Source organism: Ctenopharyngodon idella, chromosome 16 (genome assembly GCF_019924925.1).
Source record: "Ctenopharyngodon idella isolate HZGC_01 chromosome 16, HZGC01, whole genome shotgun sequence".
Classification (NCBI taxonomy): Eukaryota; Metazoa; Chordata; class Actinopteri; order Cypriniformes; family Xenocyprididae; genus Ctenopharyngodon; species Ctenopharyngodon idella.
This window is the reverse complement of record NC_067235.1, coordinates 33020766-33037297: the sequence shown is the minus strand read 5'-3', so window position 1 is coordinate 33037297 and position 16532 is coordinate 33020766. Positions and strand designations below refer to the sequence as shown.

Sequence of the window (16532 nt, the reverse complement as noted above, 5' to 3'; positions counted from 1 at the left end):
GACCAGCTGAGCTCAGATACTAAACCTCTAGTGTGTCCGTGTAGTGTACGCTTGCTATATCTGTGACTGTATTTTACTCATTGAAGGGATCCGGTCACAAATGGTCAGCCGAGCAGATGGCAGATAGTATTCACATGTGTCTCAAATCCGTCCAGTGACCATTTATGATTCGTCAAGGGGAGAGTCTTTGATTTCATGACCATGTGAGTGAAAGCTGTTGAGAACGTGCCTGTTTCATAATTTACTCCAAAATCAAAAGAATTCAGTTACATTTGTGCATATGCCAGACAAAAATTACAGTGTATTTGGGATACAAATTTTATCATTGGGAATCAACCCATGACCTTGGCATTGTTAGCATTATGATTTACCAGTTACAGGAACACAAAAGAAAATGCATAATTTTCCTGTAAATTCTCATTACTGTAATGCAAAAGCTATACCATAATGAAAAAAAATATATATTAAAGGAATAATTAAGGAATACATTATGATTGTATTCCTTAATTTATGCTGATAAAAATCATATTACTGTAATTGAATTTTAAAAAATTCTAACAACTGTGATTGAATAAAAAACTATTACTATTACAATAATGTTTAAATGATTTGAATGAATTATTTAAAAAATGGTTAAATGAATGATTCAATGACTCACTCGTAGAGACTTGTTTCATTACTGGATGAATCAGCATTTTTGAACAAATCTCTTGAATGAATAATCAATCTTATGAATAATAATCATAAGCAATGACAAATATTTTTTATCAGTCAGTTGCCGCCACCTACTGGTGTAACGCTGTAATTGACACAATTTTATTTTATTTTATTTTAAGTGTTAAGTTACTTTCAAAAGGTCATTTATTCTATTTTGATCACTATCATAGTCATCAGTGAATATTTCCCAACTATAAACTTTTATCCCAGTACTTCTGTGATCATTTTAATTATTGTGACACAGAAATATTGATACTGTGGTTGAATCTGTTTCATGACAACTGCTCTCTCTGGCTCAGCGGCAGATCTGAATGTTCGCTGTGATCGTACTTGTCAAAGCTTTAATAGACATAGTCGAATTGTTGTCATTTAGGAATAAGATTGGGTGTTTGAATAGAGATTGCAATCTTTCAAATGGGATCTATAATGCCCCTTTTCACAAGATGTAATATAAGTCTCTGGTGTCCCCAGAATGTGTCTGTGAAGTTTCAGCTCAAAATACCCCACAGATCATTTTTTATAGCTTGTCAAATTTGCCCCTATTTGGGTGTGAGCAAAAACACACAGTTTTTGTGTGTGTCCCTTTAAATGCAAATGAGCTGCTGCTCCCGGCCCCCTTTCCAGAAGAGGGCGGAGCTTTAACAGCTCACGCTTCGGTTGCTCAACAACAACAAAGCTGGAGAATCTCACGCAGCAAAAAATGACAATTGTCAGTAACGGTGTTCAGCCTTACATTGTTCAAACCGGAGTCGACACTGATGGAGAGACTCAGGAAGAAGTTACAACTCTAACAGTGATCGGATCACTTGAGATGGATGTTAATGTTAGGTGTAAACAAGGTCAAGGTGACCTAGTCATGACAGGAATGTGTCATAAGAAGAGATTTTGCTTTATAATATTAGTTATAATATCTGCTTTGAGTCTTTAGTTTCAATAGTGATGAAATTGAATAATCCAGTCTGGTTTGTGTCTATCAAGTTTTTAAAAAATGGGAACGTAAACTTTTTTTAAACTGTATCATATTATTTTATATAATTACATATTATTGCATATATTACTTTTTCCATTGCATCAGCAAAAATAACCACATTGTGATATATATCCTTATCATGATATAAAATTACTCCTACTCTGCATAAAATCGTAGTCATAGCTCCTGTGGTCCTTGTCTGCAGATCTCTCATCTGCGCTTTTCCCCACTCAGCACTTCCTCTACACCTCATAACCCACCGGCACGGCAGAAATAAAGAGAGGGGCGTAAAGCGGGACAGAAAGAGCCACATTGTTATTCAGTGTGAGTCACTGCAGTGGAGCGATTGGTTGCCAGCAGCAGGGCGAGAAATTGGGCGTGTAGATTAGGCCAGAGAAACAGAAAGCCATCTGGACCTGTACATCACACTGTAGGGAAGCAGACAGGGTGCCATGACATCACAATCACATACCTGTCCGTCACTGACAGATGACACGCCCACTCCGTCGACACACTGTAGCGCTGAGTGACTAACCAGGAGTTTACGTCGCACATGCACGTCCACACAGATTGAAACCGGCATTAATCACACATTCGACAGGTCAGTTTCATTTATTAGACTGACCACCTACACACATTCTGTCCAGTACGTTAACTAGCTGTACACCTCCGTGTTTTGTGAGTAACAACTTTGTTTAGATGCAAAATAAATGATAGAATCACTCCTGAAATTGTGAAAGCCGACGTAGTGATTAGCATACACTCAATCTAAAGTCAGCATGAAACAAGTTGCAGTAGTCTTTGTGACTTATATCCAAGTGAAACGGCTTCTGGAATGAGGAAAAAATGACTGGATTTCATTCTCGGGAATAGATTTGACAAAATGGAAGCAGATCTGAATGGCAGACTGTGTCTGAAATCGCATACTCTCTTGAGCAGGTACTTATTTTGAATAAGTAAGTACTTCACGACCGTTAAACAAGTACGTTCTATATAGTATGAATGTGTGTAGTATGAATATAATCTTGACGTACTACATTCGCCATGTTGTCATTATCATGTGACCTATACCAGCATCAGTTGTGTCGCTTCACTGTCATTCACATATCCTCTCCCGTGGCCTCATGGGATAGTAAAGTGTCCATCGTATGCACACTTCAGAATCTAGCCGAGAGTGGTAGGTAATCACTCTTTTATGAGTACTGTGAATTCGGAAATACTTTTGTCACATACTGTTTTTCACCTACTATATAGTAGGGAAGTATGCAATTTCTGTAAAATAAATAAATAAATAAAAAAATTGTCCATTTTGACTTCATGGTGACTTTAAGAAAAACGGTTCAATGGGATTCTAAATGGAACACTAGTGTTCTTGACTTGATTTTAAAGAACCCTTAATGCAAAAAAGGATCTATATAAGGAGAAATGTCTTAAATTATTGCATAATACTTACATGTTTAACAGGTTATTTCAATTTTTTTTTTCTAGTGATAAAGTATGTTTACAAGCTTTTTAATTCATAATATTTAATTAAGTCAAAAATTGAATTAAGTCAAAATTAATTAATTAAAACTAAATCCATAAAATGACCCCATGATAGGAACCATAAAAGGTTCTATATATGGAGTGCCTGAAAGAACCCATTAAGGATCCATATAGAAACTTTTCTTTTAAATGGCAGCATTGATTTTCAGAGTGAATGCCGTGAAAAACACTCAAAACACACCAAAATGGGAAAGAGCTTTGCGATTGACTGTAAAAATAGATTTAACAAGAAATCTGAGGTGTATTTTTACACACTGCCCAAACCTAAAAAAAGAGAAGCAAATGGACCGCTGCAATTCATAGAAACAACTGAACTGGACAAGGCAGCGAAATGTGGATTTGCAGTTATCATTTTGTGTCAATATGTTAAATTTTGAGGTAAAATCATACCCTATATATTGTATTGTTATATATATATACTCATCAATGAGATATTTACCATCTTATATTCTGCATAATTGGATGTTTTTAAATAAACACAGACAAAAACTAAGTTTTAGGGCTGGACGATATGACGATATATATAACACTGATATAAGTGATCCCCCGGATTTAGACCTACCTATATTGTATTTATATAAAGCGTTCATAGGCAAATTTGCTTTATGTATTTCCCCAGCAAATCAGGCACATATAAATGTCAGGAAACACGGTTACATGTCAATATCCATGGATTACTGGATCTTTGGTAAGTTGTAACAGGAACACTATCTAGTCCAACCTTTAGTTTAATTTGTTTTACTCGTGTTTTACTTGCGTTTTCCCTATTAAACCCAGTCATGCGGCAGGCTCTTTTGCCACTCAGTCCGGCTGAGGGGGCGTGTTTCGGCGGGAAAGTGACGTCAATGCATACCCTCTATATATTATAAATGATTTATCCATGCACATCATTTCGTTTAAATTAATGTGCTTCGTAAACTTGAATGACTTTCTCTCCCTCTTGCAGCAACATCTCTGATGATGAGGGTGGGGAAACCTGTCACTCTCATGAGATCCACCAATAGCAAGCCACGACCATCCAATCAATTCCCCACAGAGAAAATCAAGCCCCGCCCTATATTTGTTCTTGTTCTAAAAGCCGTTTCACTCAGATATACATTACAATAGGGAAAAAAATTTGCAACTTTGGTTTCATGCCGACTTTAAGCACTTTTTTTTTTTTTCTGCAAATTCTCATTAGTGTAATGCCAAAACTATACCATATAATGTAAAGAAAATAAAGATATATAATTTAAACTTAAATGTATACATTATGTCTGAATCCCTTAATTTATGCTTAAAAATTTATATCACAGCAATTTCTACTGTAATTTAAAAAAAAATTGCTGAAAATTCAATAGGAAAAATAATATATAATTATATAAAGTGTTTCTGAAATGATTATGCATATTTACATTAAATCATGGTATGATTACATAGGGCAGCGTGAGACATAGCAGTTGCAAAAAGTGTCCCAATCAACCTGAATTCACCCTATGTATTTTATTTTTCATTTTTTTGTATTATTTAGCACTGATCTAGATCCAGTAGGAATCCCTGTTTGATTCCATCCAGCCATTTGAATGTAATTCTAAAGCTGATTTTGTCATTTCGCTGACATTTTCCAGCTGTAGTGGAGCAAAAATGCGTCTGGCCACATGGGAATGTGCTTTCCACAACTGTGAGAAATAAATACAAATAACATCTTTTAAGTAAGCATCCCGGCTGGAAGTGTGCAAGACATACCAGTCTTTTTACCTGTAAACCCTTTTTGTCAGGATAAGATTATTTTCTCCTCCCCAGCGGGTTGAAATAGGTGCTCAGACGGCCTGACGAAGATGTCACGGGGGAATGATATTTATTACGCTAATGGAATGAGTGAATAACATTGCTGTAAACCCCAGCGTGTGCTCGGTCGGGTGGCGTCGGCAGCTGCAAATAATCCTCTCCAGTTCAGTAGCTGTGCTAATAATCCCCCAGAATAATCTTCAATTAGAAAAGGTGCTGAATTTGTGGCATAAAGTCCCGTGGTTGTGAATTAAAAGGTGTGTGGTTGCCTTTGTGATTGGCTGAGGCCAGAGAGACACTACTAAGAAGTGGATTATTCTGGTTGACACTGAGATTTTTGTGTGCTGTTAATAGTCAGCAGTCTGACTATAAAGAACAAAGTATGCTTGCATGAATCTGTTCTCGCTGTCATTGTTGTACTAATAACATCCACTTTCATCACACAGAGGCAAATCCACCTTTGTCCCTGTAACTAAAGATTTCTGTTGTTGTCTGTTTCGTCTCGCTAAAAGGAAAGAAGTGCCTTGGAGGTGCGAGACAGTCTTTTTTGTAGTTCACAATGGCCGGTAAAGAAAGCTCAGTGACGCATTACCCGACACGCGTTCTGTGATGTTATCTGAGGGCGACGCAGACATGAGTTTCTTATCAAAGCCTTTCAGTTTATTCCGCGGACCGTTTGTCACTCGCCTCCTCCTTTCATTGCTCTTGTTAAATAAATAAATTTTATTCTGTTGAAATTAATTTTAATCAAGGTGAAGTGTGCGATTTCTGCTCCAGTAGAGGCACCAAACAGAATTGCAAACACAACTAGAAAAGAAAAAGTTCATCACATGAATTTTAGTTTGAAGTGTGAAGGTTATATAAGTTTCAGTACTGAAGAGAGGTGTGAAGTGTGAAGGTTATATAATGTCTGTGGAGTTTGACAGCAGGCTTTAAATAGGCTGTGTACTGATACATGGTTGTTGTAGTTTTGTGTGCAGTTGTTAAGGTATTGTGAGAGGATACTAAACATCTAAATATCAAGATAAGCTGTGTCTCAATTCGAAGGTTGCATCCTCCGGAGATCGCATTTGTCAGCTGCATACGTCACAGCATATAGTTAGACAGAAAGTGTAAAAGTGTATACTAGATAATGTGAAATGTAAATATAAAGGTTTATATTTAAAGGGGTCATGAACTGCGTTGTTTTATTGTTTTAAAATGTTTCCTGGGGTGCACTTATAATGTTAGTATGCTTTTTACATCAAAAATTGTCAAAAGCTTGAAATAAAAGGCATTTTTCCTACACTGTAAACGCCCACTGCTGTGATTGGCTAACATCTTTGCATATAAAATAGATAAGTATTACTCTCTCGAAAACTTTTAGCACATTTTTACTATTACAGCTCTCAAGGTTAACTAATCGTGAAAAGTGTTGATTATAGCATTACATTTAGATCTATGGCATTATATTTCGATCGTGGCATGAAAGGTTGCAGTGATGAACATTGTAGTCGATCACAGACATGTTGTTGAGCTCATGAAAGCACTGATCTTGTCAATTTCTGCAAACACGATGTTACTAAGAGAATAGTTGAATAAAACGGGAGTTTTGGCGTGAGTCCAGAACTCAGTCACTGATAAACTCGTGCTGTTTGATTGACAGCTCCAGCGATTGTAAAGGGAGCATTCTTTGATCGCTTTCTATATATAATTTAATCATCGTTTAAATAACAGATTATTTTCATCCTACTAAGAGAAACAATGTGAAGTTGTGCGTTTAGTCACTGGTTTGATTTACTGACACATAGACAAAGAACATCCGACTGTACATGAATCATTAATATCAGACATTAATGAACACAGTTACTGACATGTTGTTGCATTACTGTCGAGTCCATATTGTAAAAGTCTGTTTGCAACGAAATGCGATTGATTTACCAAAGAATCCACAGTGAAATGTACCGAATACAAATAAATAAAGCTCAACTGAGACATTCACATTGTTGAAAATAAATAACCATATTCCTAGCATTAGGATCCTTTGAAAGGTAATGTTATTTTAGTCCTGTATCGCTCTTCTCTCCTCCTCCTCTCACTAACACACCAGTGGGCGGTGCTAACATTGCAATGATGAAGTAGGCGTTGATTTCTTCTGCGGAGGCGGAGTTTCACCTAGATAGGCACATTCCATAATGAGTCGTTATCTGGGCTTGGTTCTATAAAAAAGCTGTTTTGGACTAACAAGGAAGTTTTCAGTTCTGAAACTTACAGGATATTCTTATAGTACAATGACCTCTTATATATCAAAAGCTCAAAGAAAAGTTGATTTCTCAGTTCGTGACCCTTTAAATATAAATGTTTGTTATGCAGTTTTCTAAGAAGTTCTGAGTGGTGGCTATAAGCAATCTAGTTATATATATATATATATATATATATATATATAGTAGTGGCCAAAAGTGGTGTCCGGAGGCTATATTTGTTTTTAATGACCCTACAAGTTCAATTAAACCATCAATATATGAGAAAAATATATTATATATTCTTTAAATATTTTAAGTATGAGGTAAGAACAAAAGACTAAACTTGGTTGAGGTATTTATCTGACAAAATTATTTGGGAAAAAAAAAGGCAAACTAATGCACAGAATGCACAGAATGCAAAAAAAATGCACAGAAAAACAAATAGCTCACGGGAAAAAGCATACATTGACTACAACATGATCAGTTATTATGCTGTCTGGTTAAAAATGATTATCAGCCTGGCCAAAAATGATGTCGCCCCAATTTGGCAAAGCACAACTACGCAATATGCTTACAAAATCTTTTTGCAGGAATGGCACACTTCACCTTGAACACTGTTTAAATAAACTTATAGGGATTGAGTGAAATGGTTAAATCATTTAGTCATTTTAGAGGATGTAGAGTAGTGGTTAAAGAGCCGGGTTCAAATCAGTGAATTCCTGTGCCACCATTGCGCTCCAGGGCAAGACATTCAACAGCCGGTTACTCCAGGAGAACCGTCCCTTGTGGTACACCGACCGAGAGTCGCTTCAGATAAAAAACATCCACTACATGATGAATAAGGAGAGTCGTTCTCCCTCAGTGACCTCAGGCCTTTTCTTGTTTAATATGACAGTGTGAAGCAATGCTCATGGTGCACCTGCTTTACAACACCTACCCTCCCAATTACACTCACGTATGACATTGTGCACCACAGCGGCGTGTATTCAATCACCTTCTCGTCTTTTGTCTTCACAGATGGTCTCCTGAACGAGGGCGAATTTCTGGAAATCACAGAAATCAAGCGGCATCAAGCAGAGGAATTTGAATGCATCACCAACAACGGTGTGGCGCCGCCAGACACACGCCGAGTCAAGGTCACAGTCAACTGTAAGTTGAGTCGTCAGGAACACACATTCACATCCTAATGAGGTTGTTGAGACTGTTTCAGAACACTCTGTGATGGTTTATTGGAAACATAAATTGAATTGCTGTCAGCCGTCCATAGAATTAAACTATCTTTTCATCATCTCCTCTCATCTCCACAGGGTTGTAAAGAACTTGAGTAATAGTACTTCATTACTGTACTTAAAGCTCCCTGTTTTAGCTGTGCCTAGTGGTTTTCCAAAGTTACTAGCCACTCAGCATTTTCACTGGCCACAATTTTGACATCGATACCACAGGGAAAAACTGCCATATAGATTTTTTTTAATATTATCTCATAATTTGGCAGCAGGTTTATTAGGCTGCTGTCACTTTAAGACCTGACGCATGGATCCATTATACTGTTACACATGCATTTTCTTTCTCCACTGTTTACATTCACTTAAAACATAACTGACTGTATTTACGTGAATACTCACCAAGACTGGCATTTTGACATTATTTTGTGTGTATTTGACTGTTTGTGCAATAAGCAGCGAAAAATAACTCAATTTAGCACTGAGAGGCGGCTTTATGTGTGCGTGAGCACAAAATCTGCGGAAATGAGTAAAATTATGCGCAATACGCGCAATCCCATGGCGAAATTCAAGCCCTGTAACACCAACAATATTCATCCGGAGCAAATGAAATGAGTGAGTGAGGGGAGGAGGGTTTGTGTGTCGACTCGCTGTCGGAGAGATGAGAGAGAGAAAGAGCAGCTGGTATCGTGTGTCTATTCTGCGGGAAATTAGTATTGGAAGCGTTTTAGATATTTCAGTGTCAATATACATTGAAAAATCGATATTTTTGACAACACTACATTGCACTTAGTTTATTATTTCAGATGCCTTTTTTAAAAGACTACAATTGAAAAATGTATATAATATATAAATTCAACCCGCCAAAGTGTCCAGTAGGAGTGAGTTGAAAACTCAAGGAATGGGTGTGTAAAGCTGTGGAAAAGTGGGAGTATAGAGAGTTGGAAGAGGGGAACAACAACCAATGAAACACAGATCTACAACACACTCATTATACACACAAGTGAATATTAAATTATGAGCGGAGAAATTAAAAAACACCTTGATGTATTTTAAAAATATAACCCTATGACAAAAAGCTTATCATTAGAGACTATCATGAATATCAACAAATTAAATATCAACAAATCAGCATTATAACTTTGAGCTATTGGTCTATATGAAAAATGAAGAAGAAAAAGTCTAATAATATTTTCATTACGTTTACAAGCACTACAATCAAAATAATTAATCGTGTCATCCCGTTCATGATCAGACATACGTACCACAATATAGTCTTTATTTGCACATATTATATTTCAAGACATGATGAAGTAGGTGCGCATACACGGAGCTGGTTCATGTTTGGAGCCCTCGAGTATATGAAATACGTCCATAAAAACCTGAAACACTGCTTTGGATATGAACTGTGATCCGTGTTGCAAGTGTTGTTAAACTCATTGCGGCGTTCCGCGCAGAAACTGCTCTCATGCGCGTTTCCCGTGTTATTACATATTAAATATTGTCAGTCCTATTTTCCATGTGTTGATAGTCAAACTCCAGCTCTGACCGCATTGTGGGAAAAATGCAAACAACACTTGTGTGGAAAACATACACTTACGACGTGTCAGCTGAACAGGCAGAGGTGAACAAACAGTGCTGAAACGATCTTTCATGACATTTGAATTCTCCGCTGTAATGCGATCTCATGTATAATACAGCGCACTGATTGGATTAACAGAGTTCATTGTCATGAATAATGCAGAGAAAAGCTCAGAAACCGATGACGTAGACGCATACTCTCCAGCCACGACAGCCAATCACAACTCATAATTAACGCATATACCTCACTTTTCATGACGTCGGCTTTGCTTTTTAAACCGGAAGAACGAAATAGCTTTGAAAAATGTAAAAATAACCACTTTTCCCATAATAAATAATAGTATTTAATAATAAATAATAGTAATAAATAAATAATAATAATAAACATAATTGTTGTTTTCATTGATGTGCAATCTGTACATAACTGTTAACATCTCAAAAATGTGTTTTAGGGTTTCATAACCATTTAAGTATTATTTCAGGGAATTTGTACTGCTGTTGAGTACCATAAAAAACTATTTCTTGTACTCATTCTTGTACTTTTTACAGTTTTATGTAGACTTTCAAAGTGCATACACTACCATTCAGATGTTTGGGGTCAGTAAGATGTTTTTATATTTTTTTAAAGAACTTAATACTTATATTCAGAAAGGATGCATTTCATTGATCAAAAGTGACAATAAAGACATTTATAGTGTTACAAAAGATTTCTGCTTCAAATAAATGCTGTTCTTTTGAACTTTCTGTTCATAAAAAGGTATTGAAAAGTGCATCACGATTTTTACACAAAAATATGAAGCAGCACTTTTTTTAACATTGATAATAATCAGTTGATAATTAATAATCAGCATATTAGAATGATTTCTGAAGGATCATGTGACACTGAAGACTGGAGTAAGCAGCTTTGCATCATATACTTATTCATAAATACTTATATAAAACTTATTAAAGTCATGTGCCTAAAAAATAAATAAATAATAATAACAGTACAATAGAATTATATTATATTATATTATATTATATTATATTATATTATATTATATTATATTATATTATATTATATTAATGCATGACCTCTTATAGCCTCAATACTTTATAAAGTTTGTGCATCACAGTTTAATAAGAAAATCTTCTGTACAGTTTGGACTTTTATCAATTAATAAACAAAAGTTTAACATTTTTATTACAATACAATGTAAGTATACCATTAAAAATGACTTATTTATGTCTCATTACTCCAGTCTTCAGTGACATGATGTTGAGTCGAGCACATAATTCTCATTTTTGGTTGAATTATTCCTTTAATTGAATAACAAGTGCTTGTACTTTAACTTCAGTACACTGTCTGTTTTTGTCTTTAGATCCACCAGTGATTACAGACGTAAAGAACATGCCTGCCCAGCTGGGAAAAACTGCAATTTTGCGTTGTGAAGCAATGGCGGTTCCCACCGCATCCTTTGAATGGTACCGGGATGACCGAAGGTAATGTAACATCAACAAAGCGAGTGAAAGAGACGCTGTGAACCATGGGAAGCAGCACATACTGTGTTACGTGACAACTCACCTACCCTAACGTGTGATCTTTCGTATTACTTCTTTCTCAGGCCGGTCGAGAACGATAACACGCTGAAGATTAAAAACGAGAAAACACGTTCCCTGCTGCTCTTCACCAACGTCACAGAAAAACACTTTGGCAACTACACCTGTTTCGCCTCCAACCGCCTCGGGGCTTCCAATGCCAGCATGTTACTCTTCAGTGAGTACGCTATTGCAGACACACTCGCACTCAAACTCTGAAGCACTGTTTTGTACTCTCGAAACATTCGTAAATCCACAAAGGCATAAAGTCAAGGATAAATAAACACCCTGCAGGAAGTGACTTTCCACTGTACAAAATAAGCAAATGTGCAATTCTCACTCCTCGAGGCTAGTTTTCACATGGAGGCTCACCGTAGACGGATAATAGCGATGTGTCCATTGATGGTACTTGAAAGCAAATGGTCTGGTACTGTAAACTCAGCAAAGTGCATCATTTTCACCCTCTTTAATAATGCATAACTTCAACAAACTTCAGTTGCAGCATGAAGCATTTAAATGACATGCGCACGCCTGCACGAATCCCATGCATAAGCTCGGAAGTCCTAATTATGATGTTTGAAGTGAGTTTGATTGAAAATAAGTGACAATTTCATATTTCTTTTTCTCTTTTTATTTATTAATAAAGCTTGTTTAGCACCAACACATCAAAAACGAACAGCAAAGATGTGCATTATAGGTGTGAAATTCATGCTTGTATTTTAAAGTGCCTCTATTATGCTATTTTAAAGCTTTCTAATTTTGTTTTGGAGCCTCCTACAATAGATTTACATGCATTCAAGATCAAAAAAATACTTTAATTTTCTCATAATACACATTGCAGAATCAGCTCTTACCTCACAGTGTCTGAAATGGTTCAATCAAGGATTCAGTCTCTCTAAACCCCTCCTTTACGAGAGCCTGCTCTGCTCTGATTGAATAGATGGCCCAGTCTGCTGGATTTGTCGAGCATTTACAGCCAGTGCCGCACCCACCATTGAGGTCCCCGGAAATTGGTATTTTTCCGAGGTTTATATAATGAAGGTTGTGAAATAATTGCCTAACATTAAAGGATTATTTAACTTCCTGATAATTTCCTCACCCCCATGTCATCCAAGATGTTTATGTCATTCTTTCTTCAGTCAAAAAGAAATTAAGGTTTTTGAGGAAAACTTTCCAGGATTTTTCTCCATATAGTGGACTTCAACAGTTACCAACGGGTTGAAGGTCCAAAGACAAATGCTCATCTTGCACTGCTCTTCGATCCGCCACACATTACGTAATCACGTTGGAAAGGTCACACGTGACGTATGCGGAAGTACAATCCAGTGTACAAAGCGAACATGCAAAGACTAAGTCTAACGGCCTTTACAAAAAAAGGTAAAACAACGATATTGCACAATTTTGAAGTTGGAGGAGAAAATGAGATGGAGTTTTTCGCCCTACCGCGGTACTTCCGCCTACGTCACGAGTGACCTTTCCAACATGATTACGTTGGATAAATTTTAATTTTTTTACAAAATGACTGATCGTTTCTCTAGATAAGACCCTTATTCCTCATCTGGGATCATGTAGAGCTCTTTGAAGCTGCACTGAAACTGACATTTGGACCTTCAACCCGTTGAACCCCAGTGAAGTCCACTATATGGAGAAAAATCCTGGAATGTTTTCCTCAATTTCTTTTTAACTGAAGAACGAAAGACATAAACATCTTGGATGACATGGGGGTGAGTAAATTATCAGGAAATTTGAATTCTGAAGTGAACTAATCCTTTAACTCTGCTTTGGTGCTGCACGGATATATTGCACAACGTCAAGATAACAGACCTTCTCATCTGAGCTGTCAAACTAATAACATTTTTGGTTCAAAATATAGGCTATAATTTACGTGATTCATTGCTATTCATAACTGTCAATGTGACGAGACAAGAAACATTAACAAAGCTGTTTTCATCAGGCATAAGATTCATGTGCATGTGCACTCTGAATCAAGCCCAACACGGATGAGACGCACAGCAACGGAACAAGTGAAGGAAAATGCACATAACATTCATTGCTCTTATGGAACAATAGAAATGCAGCCGTTACCCTAGTAAACAAAGCAGCTGCGCTAATTTATGTTTCTGAACAGCATTTAAATATTTCAAACAGCCAAGCATGCCCCCGAACTCTCCAGTAATTATGAAACCCTGCGTACGCCAAACTCCTATTACCATATCTGAGTTCAGCACCTGATACATAGTGATATGAACGGTAATGATGGAGTCGGTTCTACCATATCAATCTCATCCTTTAGAAGTGCATCAAAGTGGACTTGAAGGTTGGATTTGTTGACGACTCGTTTCAGGCAGTTCAGAATCGCTTCTTTTTGGAGACAATAACTCATGAGAGGTAATATCTGAAAAAGCATAATAGGGGCACTTTAACATTGTCGTGCTACCACAGAGAATTATGGGAAATGTAGTTTTGTCACACAAGCCTGTCACCTTATAAAGGCCAGTTTTACTATTATTCTTCAGCTCACAAAATGCAGCCAACATTCACAATTTAAAATGAATTATGATCGTTCTAACAAAACTTTGTTAAAGTTTGTTGTGCCCAAAGCGTTTGTTAACTGAATTAAAGTTTTGTTACAGCAAATACTTTGTCCACTACAGGACATAACTGTCTTGAGGAATAGAGGATTCCTATAAAACATGTACTGTTGTGTGCTTTGAGCATTTACCGAAAGCGTTCATTGTCTGACTGTAAATAGTTCCTCTCTTATACTGTAGCTCTGCTTTATTGAAGAAAAAGCTCAAGGGTTTTTAAAAAACCAAGGCTTAATGAAACAACAAGGACACAATAACAAATCATGTCAACACTAGAGATTTCCTTGTACTAGCGAATTTTTTCAATGGAGTTTTCTAAATTATATATATTATATTATTTTTTTATAGACAGGGAGACTATTTGGTTAGTGCACTAGCAGCATTAATCTAGCAGCTTGTTTTAGTGATAAAGGAAGGAATCTCATGAAAACATTTCACCCTGAGAACGAAAGAAGGAAAGAAGAAATTATATTGTGCATAAAGAAAATGGAGCATTTGCATTATTTTCCCCCAAAGTTTGCTTTACTGTTAATGCAGCTGGTTGTTTTGCTTTTGAACTCCCATTATTCTCTATGGTGATTTTCATTACTGTATTACAATGATTTTTCTATTTAAAGGGGTGATGAATTGAAAAAACAACTTTTCCTTTTGATTTATAAGAGGTCATCATACTATAAGAATATCCTGTAAGTTTCAGAACTAAAAACTTCCTTCTTAGTCCAATAAAAGCTTTTATTGACACCAGGCCCAGCGAACGACTCGTCCTGGAATGTGCCTAAAGATAGGTGAAACTCCGCCTCCGCAGAAGAAATCAACGCCTACTTCATCATTGCAACGTTAGCCCCGCCCACTGGTGTGTTAATGAGATGACAAGGAGAGAAGAGCGATACAGGACTAAAATAACATTACCTTTCAAAGGATCCTAATGCTAGGAATATGGTTATTTATTTTCATCAATGTGAATGTCTCAGTTGAGCTTTATTTATTTGCATTCGGTACATTTCACTGTGGATTCTTTGGTAAATCAATCGCATTTCGGCACAGTCTTTGTAAACAGACTTTTACGATATGGACTCGTCATGTGAGTAACTGTGTTAATTCTAATGCCTGATCTGATATTAATGATTCATGTACAGTCAGATGATCTTTGTCTGTCAGTAAATCAAACCAGTGACTAAACGCTCAACTTCACGCTGTTTCTCTTTGTAGGATGAAAATAATCTGTTATTTATATGGTGATTAAATTATATATAGAAAGCGATCAAAGAACGCTCCCTTTACAATCGCTGGAGCTGTCAATCAAACAGCACGAGTTTATCGCCAAAACTCCTGTTTTATTCAATGAATCTCTTAGGTACATTGAGTTTGCACTGTTAGTTATGATGAAAGCATTCGTTACTGTGCAGAAATTGACGAGATCACTGCTTTGATGAGCTCAACAACATGTCTGTGATCGGCTACAATGTTCATCACTGCAACCTTTCAAGCCACGATCTAAATATAATGCCATAGATCTAAATGTAATGCTATAATCAACACTTTTCACGATTAGTTAACCTTGAGAGCTGTAATAGTAAAATAGTGCTAAAAGTTTTCGAGAGACTTAGCTATTTCATATGCAAAGATGTCAGCCAATCACAGCAGTGGGCGTTTACACTGAAGTCTCACAGCAGACACGCCCCTTAAAACAGAGCGTTCAAATCAGAGGGATAAAATCAGGGTATGCCTTTTATTTCTAAATTATTACCATTTTTGATGTAAAAAGCATACTAACATTATAAGTGCACCCCAGAAAACATTATAAAACAATAAAACAACACAGTTCATGACCCCTTTAAAAGAGCATGATTTCAATACAGTATAACAAATACTACCATGATGTACTAACACTTAAATATCATTATTATTATTTCATATCACAGTGGAAGAATTATGATATTAACAATTTGTGGGTAAATTGTAAGTGCAAAAAAGTTTATTTATACTTTAATCTTTCTGACCAACAAACCACATTAGTCAGTTTTGTTCATCAGGAGGTGATTTTTAATCGCTTCCGTCGTTCCGGGTGATTTCAGGGAAAGTGAGCGCTTGTAAAGAACAAGGAAGAGTTACGCTGCAGTCTGCATGCAACAGGAAACTGCTGCTGGTTAGCAAACAAATATATTGTGAATATTTCATTCATTTAAGCCTCTTTCTTTGCTGATGGTAATTTACCGCAGCGGTTTACTTGTTTTCTGGAGCAGTTAACTCCTGATTACTCTTACATACTTAATGATGAAATGTTTTCAAACGGTACTGTATGTCTATAGCCAAATGAACTGCACAGAGCATAAACAACCAATTA

At 36.5% G+C, this 16532-nt stretch overlaps 1 protein-coding gene across 1 annotated transcript in view; it reads left to right on the top strand.

Moving 5' to 3' along the window:
* The window catches only part of iglon5 (IgLON family member 5), a 224328-nt gene that overhangs the window by 192717 nt on the left and 15079 nt on the right, over positions 1-16532 (top strand). The window contains exons 5-7 of the mRNA XM_051865002.1: positions 8239-8370; positions 11384-11504; positions 11627-11778. Coding sequence (XP_051720962.1) covers positions 8239-8370; positions 11384-11504; positions 11627-11778 — 405 coding nt within the window. The remainder of the gene's footprint in view (positions 1-8238; positions 8371-11383; positions 11505-11626; positions 11779-16532) is intronic.